Source organism: Agelaius phoeniceus, chromosome 3 (assembly GCF_051311805.1).
Source record: "Agelaius phoeniceus isolate bAgePho1 chromosome 3, bAgePho1.hap1, whole genome shotgun sequence".
In the NCBI taxonomy this organism is placed as follows: domain Eukaryota; kingdom Metazoa; phylum Chordata; class Aves; order Passeriformes; family Icteridae; genus Agelaius; species Agelaius phoeniceus.
In genome coordinates this window covers 110562269-110570623 of record NC_135267.1, presented here as the reverse complement: position 1 = coordinate 110570623, position 8355 = coordinate 110562269, and the positions used below count along the sequence as shown (strand labels likewise).

At 60.3% G+C, this 8355-nt stretch overlaps 2 protein-coding genes across 3 annotated transcripts in view; both read left to right on the top strand.

Annotated features, from left to right (window-relative positions):
* Positions 1 to 2: 2 nt before the first annotated feature.
* On the top strand, positions 3 to 4668 carry LOC129118635 (heme-binding protein 1-like). Its single transcript, XM_054630093.2, has 5 exons — positions 3 to 296; positions 396 to 481; positions 3076 to 3217; positions 3338 to 3521; positions 3679 to 4668. Exons 1-5 carry the CDS (start codon positions 146 to 148, stop codon positions 3851 to 3853), a joined length of 738 nt encoding a protein of 245 aa, XP_054486068.2. The 5' UTR covers positions 3 to 145; the 3' UTR covers positions 3854 to 4668.
* A 1984-nt stretch (positions 4669 to 6652) lies between these two features.
* Positions 6653 to 8355, top strand: part of PTK7 (protein tyrosine kinase 7 (inactive)) — a 35186-nt gene continuing 33483 nt past the window's right edge. For both annotated transcript variants that reach the window (XM_054629443.2, XM_077176150.1), the window contains exon 1: positions 6653 to 6808. In XM_054629443.2, coding sequence (XP_054485418.2) covers positions 6760 to 6808 — 49 coding nt within the window. In that variant the 5' untranslated portion in view covers positions 6653 to 6759. The remainder of the gene's footprint in view (positions 6809 to 8355) is intronic.

Sequence of the window (8355 nt, the reverse complement as noted above, 5' to 3'; positions counted from 1 at the left end):
CGGGGCGGGCGGGGCGGGGGCGTGCGCCGCCTGCCGGGGGGACAGCGCGGACTCGGTCCGCCGGAGCGCCAGGGGGCGCTCTCCGCCGCGCCGGGCCGCGCTGTGCCGCCCCGGGGCGGTCCCCGGCCCGTTCCCGGCGGACGCGATGGCGCGGATCACGCTGGAGGACCTGGAGCGGCTGGGCGAGGAGCCCGACGGAGACGGCAGCGACAACGAGGACGGCGCGGAGGGGGAGGGACGGCTGTTCGCCCACTGGGAGGCCGTGGCCAGCACGCACAGAGTGAGCCTGCCCCGAGGTGAGCGCCGGGCCTGCCGGGGCTGTCACGGCACGGACCGGGACCCCTTCTGCGCCGCGGCCGGGGCGAGCCTCGTCTCTCGTGTGCTTTGCCTTGCAGACATGGCAGGCCCGATCGCCCAGATGGCCCGGCACAGGCACGCTCGCGAGCCCGTGCCGTACGTGTCCCTATCGCAGCACGGGAAGGTGAGGCCCGACCCTCTCCGCACAGCGCTGCCCGCCCGCGGTGGGGCCGCCTCGGGGCTGCCGCCGGCCCGGGGCCATGGAGGAGCCTCTCCCCGGCGGGGAAGGGCCTCGTGTCGGCGGGCGCGCACCAGCCTCGCCGGGGCTTCTGCAGCACCGCGGCCGGGATGGCACCTCTGGATCGGTGCAGTATTCCGGCATTTCTGCACCTCCTCCAGCGTAGAGTAATGGCAACGCTCAGCTTCCCGGCCTTTATTGTAAAATTGGACAAGTCGTGCTGCTTTCTCTGGTCTTCTGACTTCCATCTGCCTCCTTTACCAGCCTGTCCTCTTGCTGGGGTGGGCACATCTAAGAAAGTGAACTTTCAGTTCAGAGCCTGCTCCCTGCCGTTCTCCACACACCTTGTTGCATAGCTCGAAGTCCTGCTGGCTTTGTGTTTGTGCTGGTTATGTTGGCTGGCTGAGCTGGAGAATTCAGCTGGCACAAGATAAAGATGTGTCTGTGGGGAACACAGGGCCTGTGACCCTGGCTGTCAGATGAGAGCGTATGTAGTTATTTATCTCAACCACCAATCCAAACATGGTGTCTTCTGCCTGAAGATTTCTCTTTGTGCTGGCTATGTTGCACACTTACTTTCATCTCTTGCACATAAGGGTGCTTCTGTGCTTTGAGAAATAACTGCTTGTCAGACTGGTTCTTGTGTCTCTGCAGGCCTAGCTGGGCTTTCTACCAAGAAGACATCTGTCAATTGTCCTCTATATGAGTAGTGGTTAACCAATTTCTTCTGGGCTGAGATCCAGCACGCCCTGTAAAACATGTCTGAGCATGTGGCTTGTGCAGCTTGGAACTGGGGCTTCACCACACTCCCTCTTTCCGTGTTCTGGGTCCCAGGGATTTAATCTGGCCTTTTCTCTGCCTGTGCCAGTCCCAAGCAGGAATGGGGCCCCAAGACTTTGTGGGAACTGAAGAGCTTCTGTTGTTGTTGGCATCCTATCTGTGCCTGAGGAGGATTTTTGGCGTGTGAGGCTGAGTGAGAAGAACCACTGCCTGACATCAGCGCTGAGGGGACTTTGGAGCTGGGGCTCTTAGGGACACGTTTGCCAGGCTCAGGCAGATCAGTAGGATTCAGTTGCTTTTCCTATCAGTGCTACAAGCCCTCATCCTCTTGGAGGCAAGTGAATTATTATGCCACCTACATCATTGTGCCCTGTCAGCACTCGGCCCCCAGCTCAGTCAGGGCTCAGTTCCCCAGCTCACATTGCAGGGACCTGTTGCTGCTGTGTCTGCATGAAGCATCTTCCTTATTTCTTTTGGACAAGTGTCATCCAGAGTGGTGGTGCTTAGTGGAAGGATCAGGCTGTGGCACAACCAGGTGCTGTGACTTCCCTGGGTTGATTAGTTTATTGCAGGTGGTATGGCAGATGAAGTAGAGGGATTGGTGATTTCCTTGCTTGGAAAACGCTCTTGCTCTGCTCTGCTTTGCTTGGTGGGACAATGGCAGGCGTGGCCCCAGCTAGAGGGGGAATGCCCACAGTATTTTGGGGTGCTCTTCTTACTGGCATCCCACTGATGCACACAAGCAGGCCTGCTGCCTTCCTTCTGCCTTTGCTTTGGCTTTCAGGGTAGCCACCTGATTTGGGTGGAGGCACAGGGAGGCTGCACCCAGTGCTGGGTCTTGTCACAGCTTCCTGTCTCCATCACTGCCATCACAGCTATGGAAGCAAGAAGTTTGGGAAGATGCCTTGAGCTCCGTGGAACAAGGTTGTTTCATGACCACTTTGATCTGGATGAAGAACAAGCTGAGAGTAGGAAGAGAGGTGCTGGCTACAACTTCCCAGTGCCTGTTTAGGTTACCTGTGGCCACAGACATGCCAGGAGCTGAACTATGAACATACCCAGATGCAATTTCCCATTGCCCCCCTTCTGTGTCAGGTTTGTTCAGAGTACTGGACAATAGAGGTTTTGATTCATGCCACAAAATTCCACAGCTGGAATTGGGTTCATGTCTCTTCTTCCTCCTGTCACTTCTTAGTATGGGAGAAGGATCTGAGGAGTTTTATTCCAGTCTTCACAACTCTTCTGGATGCTAGAGCTCTTCTGCCAGATTTTCCCTTCTACTGGGTAGGGATGTTTCTGTTATCCTCTGTGCATGCAGTGTTCCAGGGAAAAGGCCTGAGAACACCATCAGCCTTACTGGAGGCCTTTGGGTGCCTGGAATCAGGAACATCCTTGTGAGTAGGCCGGACCGAAGAGGAACTGAAAGACCTGTGCCCTTTGCTGAGGATGTGCTGCATTCCTTGTGCATGCCAGGAGCCTCCAGACCCCCTTGCACCCTGTCCCTTGTCTGTGCCTTCCCTTTTGCTGACTTCTGCTGACCTTTGCCCAGCGCCCATAAGTACCCTTGTCTGAGGCGCGTGTGATGCCAGCTCCCCTCACCTTCTTTGTCCTGCTCTGCCAACCACTGCCTAGCAGGGGCTCTCCTTTTGGCAGGCTCGTGTTTCCCCGCTTCTTGCCTGTCAGTGTTGGTTTCCCAGCCAGCTGCTGCAGTGTTGTCAGCGTGCTCCACCCTGACCTGGCTTGTCTGTGGCCTGTTGCAGTGCGAAGAGGCGGCCTACGAGGAGCGGCAGTACCCAGCGGGGAAGTGGGCCTGTGTCACCATGGGGGAGCCCATGTATGAGCAGAGCATCTCCCTGAGCTTCATGAAGCTCATGCGCTACATCTGCAAGGAGAACTCTGTAGGTGTGTGCAGGCAGGGGCTGGAAGGGCTTTGCCATTGTCCATCTGGAGTGGGGAGGAGGGCTGCTGCTGCTGCTGCTGCTAACAACACACCTGTCTCACTGCCTGCCTGCCTCTTTCCAGGTTGCCATCTGGGCATGACAGTCCCAGTACTCAACGAAATCCACCTGACCAAAGAGGGCACCGAGCTGGAGCGTGAGGTCCTAACTGCCTATTATCTCCCAGGAGAGTTCCAGCAAAACCCCCCTGTTCCCACGGACCCTGACATCCACATCACCGAGAGGGCACCGCTCCGGGTTATAACCAGGTGACCCCAGCCTCAGAGGTGTTTTCTCAGCTCAGCAGAGATGTACAAACTCCCTGCATGGCTGTTGGGGTTCATTAGGCAGAGGAATGGGAGCTCTGGCTGTGCCAATGTGCTGGCTTTGTTGTTTACACTGTTCCCTTTGCTGCTGCTGCTGCAGGGTTTTCTATGGGATGACCACTGAGGAGACAATTCTGAGGGAGATCAATGTCTTCTGGGAGCTCCTGGGCCCCAGGGAGGCGGTGCTGCGGGGAACCTACATCGTGGCTTCCTACGAAAACCCCAGCATCCCTCAGCGCCGCAACGAGATCTGGTTCATCTGCCAGCCCGAGTGAGGCCCCTCCGCCGCCGCACCCGCTGGAGATGGCACTTCTGACCCAAAGGAGACAGAGCACATCCCCACCCGCCATTCAGCCACACCATGAGAGACTGAGAGACTGTGGGGTGGCTTTCCAGCCTGCCCTGCAAGGGTCCTGCCAGGGGAAATCCTGCTTGGCCTGCGCTTCGCCTGCCCCACAGCTGAGGCTGGAGCTGGCACCAAAGATGACCTCTAGAGCAAGCTCTTGATGGGCAGCACGTGGTGGGGGCTCATGAAGGCAGTAACCCTGTGGGCCTGTGTGATGTGCTGGCCTGACCTGCACTGGGCTTGCAGAGCTGGGCCAGGGTGGGTCCAGTGGTGGGCAGCATCACAAGGTGATGGTGTCTAGAAGGTGAATGACTGTGTACAATATGTGGGGCTCAGTGTGGCCTCTGGCCTGCTTCCTGTGAGAATGGCTGCCTGTCCTGAACAGAGCCACTGAAATGCTGCTACAGAGACATTTGCGTTCAGAGGGGAAAAGGGCTTGAATTCAGGTGCGAATCCTGAATGTTTCCTGCTGGGCTGGTTCTCTTTGGACTGTTGGGTGCCTCCCTGGCTGTCACTCACCATTCCTCAGCCAGGACTAGGGCGCTGGCAGCCTTTGTCCATCTTTTGTGGGTGCTGTTTGCAGACCTGCTGTGAGCTGAGGGGGGTAGGTCCAGGGAGAGCAGGACCGGCACCACCGTGTGTTGTGTTGTGCAATTGATTAGTGAGTTTCACATCCATGCATGCCATCGTGCTTTCCTGGGGGAAGCTGGCAGTGCCAACAGTAAATAAACCCAGCTCAAACCACTGCAGCTACAGATCACTGATGGTGTGGATGGGGGGTGGCTGGGTTGGCTTGGGAAGAGCCTTGCTGTCTCCTTCCTGGAGATGCTCCAGACTGCAAAGCTGTGGCTCGAATTAGCCCAGGTTACAGCTTCCTGTTGAGCCAAGCTCTCCCTCTGCATTACTGCACAGGCTGCTTCTGTTGCTGCTGCAGGAACTGTGGGCACACTCTCCTCCCTGCAGGTAAGGTGGTTTGTCTGTTGGATGGGGTCTGCCTCATTTTTCCCTGGTGCAGAAGTTGGATCCTGTGGCTGTACTCCTCATGGGCACCTGACCTTTGAGGGTGAGAATTCAAATGCAACTGCATGTCATGCTGGTTGGCTGCAGGAACTGGTGCACTCCTGCAGCTCAACAGGCTTGGTGTGGAAAGACTTTTAACTGCTTCTGATGCAGTTCCCAATGAATTTTCTCATGCTGTATGCCTTGCTGCCTGCCACTGTTGCACAAACTCCAGCTCTGGCCCTTTGTCCCTATACTGCAGCTGGGGGGTAGGAGTGGCTGGAAGGCCTGGCTCCCTCTGTGGTCTCCCTGCCCAGCAGCACAGGTGGCTTCTGCCACTCCTCTCTCCAGTCAGATGCTGCTTACTGTCCCCTCAGGCTGTGGGGAGCGTGGATGCCCAGCCTGTGGCTGTGGGAAGAGTGGGGCTGAGCATGATACACCCTTCCCTGCAAGGGAGCCTGAGGCAGAGTCTGGGTAAGCACAGCAAGGGCAGACAGTGGTTTCCTGGCTACCTTGTGATACAGCTCTTGTTCCTGGGGCACTAAAGGCATTACAGACCCAGGAGATGCAGTCACAGCCTGCAGCACTGATGTGGCAAATGCTCCTCAGACAAGTCATGATACCTGGATCAGCAGTGCTTAGCTCACTTTCCCTCCTGGGGAAAGAGAAACAATTCCCTGAAGCTGGGGTCAGGTGGCTCTGTATCAGTGGGAGAACAAAGTCTGCTAGTGTGTGTGGGACAGAGACCCTTTCTCTTATCAGCTGCTTTGCTTGCCCTGAGCTTGCAGGTAGAAGTAAAACTTCCTTCCTAGAGAGTGTTGAATAGGCTACCACTTCCTCTGAGGCTGCTTGGTCCCCAACCAAAACCAGAACAGCTTTTGGTGGCAGGAGGTGGTGACTTTCCTGTGAGGTGTTTGTGGTTACTGGCGAAGTTCCACAGCTGCAAGCCCTGTGGGAGCAGCTCTGTGGTCTCCCAGGACGTGGCAATGGTGGGGGCTTCTGGTGCAGCACCAGGCTGGTGCTGCCACACAGGGCTGCAAGCACGCTCCAATCCTGTGCCACAGGTTTTGCTGAGTAAAGGCTCCAGCATCCTCTGTGATGGATCCAGCAGTGCTCAGGGCCATGTCTGATGGCTAGTCTTGCACACAGTACCAAAGCCAGTATTCTGGAGTCTCAACAAACCGGCTGGAAAGCTGGTGTTCAGAGTGACAACTGCCAGAGCCGGTGGTGCAGGGCTGCAGCAGGTTCCACCAGAGGCACTGGGTCGGGCAGAGAGGCTCCGGTCTGGGCCATGCAGATGGACAGACAGCTCTTGCTGCTCGGGTCCTGCAGAGGAGCAGCAAGGAGCAGCAGCGTGCTGTACACTGGGACTGTGTGCCCAGCCTCTGCCCGTAGCAGGGTGCTCCTGGCTCCTCGCTGCCCCGCTGCCTCCACAAGGTCATTCACAGCGGTACAGACCGGGATCTTTCGCCACCAGTTTAACAAACAGCCCAGCTACAAGGAGCCCCTGGGCGGGAGGGGAGCGGCGTCGCCTCCTCGCAGCTCGGGGCCCCGGGGGCGCTGGCAGGAGCAGGGGGGTACGGGGAAGCGCGGCGCGGCCCTCCCCGGCCCCGGCCCGGCGGGGCTCTGCGGGGGATGGCGCCAGCGAGCCCTGAGCCTCGAGCACCGCGATGGAGGCACGGGGGGCCGAGCCGGGCGCTGCCGGGGGGACCCCGCTCCTCCCGACCCCGCCCGGTTTCCGGTGGCCGCCCCTCCTCCGGAACCCCTCCCGGCGGCGGCGGGCGGGGCGGCGGCGGCATGGCTGGGGTCCGGCGGGCACGCTGACCGGCGCGGGGGATGGCGGCGGCGCGGAGGATGGCGGCGGTGCGGGCACTGCTGGTGCTGGGTGAGTGCGGGCCGGGACAGCCACCGCAGCCTCCCCCGGGCAGGGAACGCGGGTCCCGGCGGCGGGGCGGGGGTGGCGGAGCTTCGCGCCTCCGCTCGACTCCGTGCCTGGGCCGCGCTGGGGCCGGCGGGCGGGGGTCCACGGCCGGCCCCGGGCGGGGTGAAGGAGGAGCGGCCGTGTCCGGGGCCGAGCCTCCGGTGGTCCGCGCCCCCCCGGCTTCCCGTGAGCCCGGCGGCGATGGGGCCCGCTCGTCCCGCCGGACCCGGGGGCTGCTGAGGCTCCATCCGCTCCCCGCTGCGGGCCGGCCGCGCCCCCGGCCCGCGCTGCCCCGCTGCGCTGCGGGAGCCGCCGGGGCGCCTCGCCCGGCTCTCCTTCCCCGGCGTGCGCCGGCTCGCCCTGCCCGCCCGCCCGCTCCGAAGGGGGAGCGTCGTGCCGAAATCCACAGGGATGCAAATACGCCAGACATTTGCCGTCTGGGAGGCGGCGAACGGGCGCTCCCGGGGCGGCGCGGGCTGGAGAGGGCTCCCGGAGACCCCTCGAGCGGGGCTCGGCTCCGGCCCGCGCCCCTCCGGCCCCGTGGGCAGGGCTGACACCGGGCAGGCTGCGCGGAGCAGCGCGTGGTTTTTCCTATGAATTCCGCTCAGATCGGAGCCCCGAGGAAAAACAGCGGGCCCGCGGTGAGCTGCCGCCCGTGGAGATGGAGATTGACCTGCCGGCCGCCGAGGGGTTTTTGTCCCTTGCTGAGCGCATCTGGATGAGCGCTCTGCCCCGCCCCCCGTGCCACTCTTCCTGCCCGATCCCAGGTCCGCGGCCCCTTGGTTTTCTGGCTGCTGCTGCTTTTCACCGTGTTCGGCTGCAGCGCCTGAACTCTCCTCCTCTCGCTCTGCTCCGTGGTATTTCTCCCCACTGCCCTCCGAGCACCATTTTCCTTGCCTGAGGAGCCCAAGGTGTTGGCTGTGCGTGAGAGCCACAGGGGCTGTGAGCTGTGTTCCAGCCCGGCTTTGAAGGGTCCCACGGCTGCCCCATGCCACATCACCTCGTTTCTTCACTTAGGAACCCTGGCAGTCGCTGTGTGCAGTCCCTTCTGTCTCACCGTGCACAGTTGTAGAGTTTGCTTTGCAGTTTCTGCTGTAAAATCAAGAGCAGTCTTAGTTTAGCACCTGGGTGGAATACCGCCTCGGAGGGAAAGATATCTACTGGGCTGCTGCCCGCCCATATCTGGAGCCGTGGCTGAGCCCTGCTGCCAGGCGGCAAGTATTGTCCAATTTACAGCTGATAAGCACGAAAAGCAGCACTTACTTAGCTGATTAGCACCGTGATTGCCATCCGCCTTGGCAGCCTCTGGGAAGGCTGTTTCTGGCGGGGGAGTGTGTGCTCTGAAGTCGTAGGGCCCTTTGGACCTGCCACAGCATTCACCTGTGTGCCAGGACGCTACCACTGGGATGTGCAAACCTGCCTGTGAGGGCTGTGTGCTGCCTTTCCTGCCACTCTGCAGTCGCTGGAGCTTCTGTACTGCTCCAATCCTTGTTTCTCTTGCTGAGCAGGAT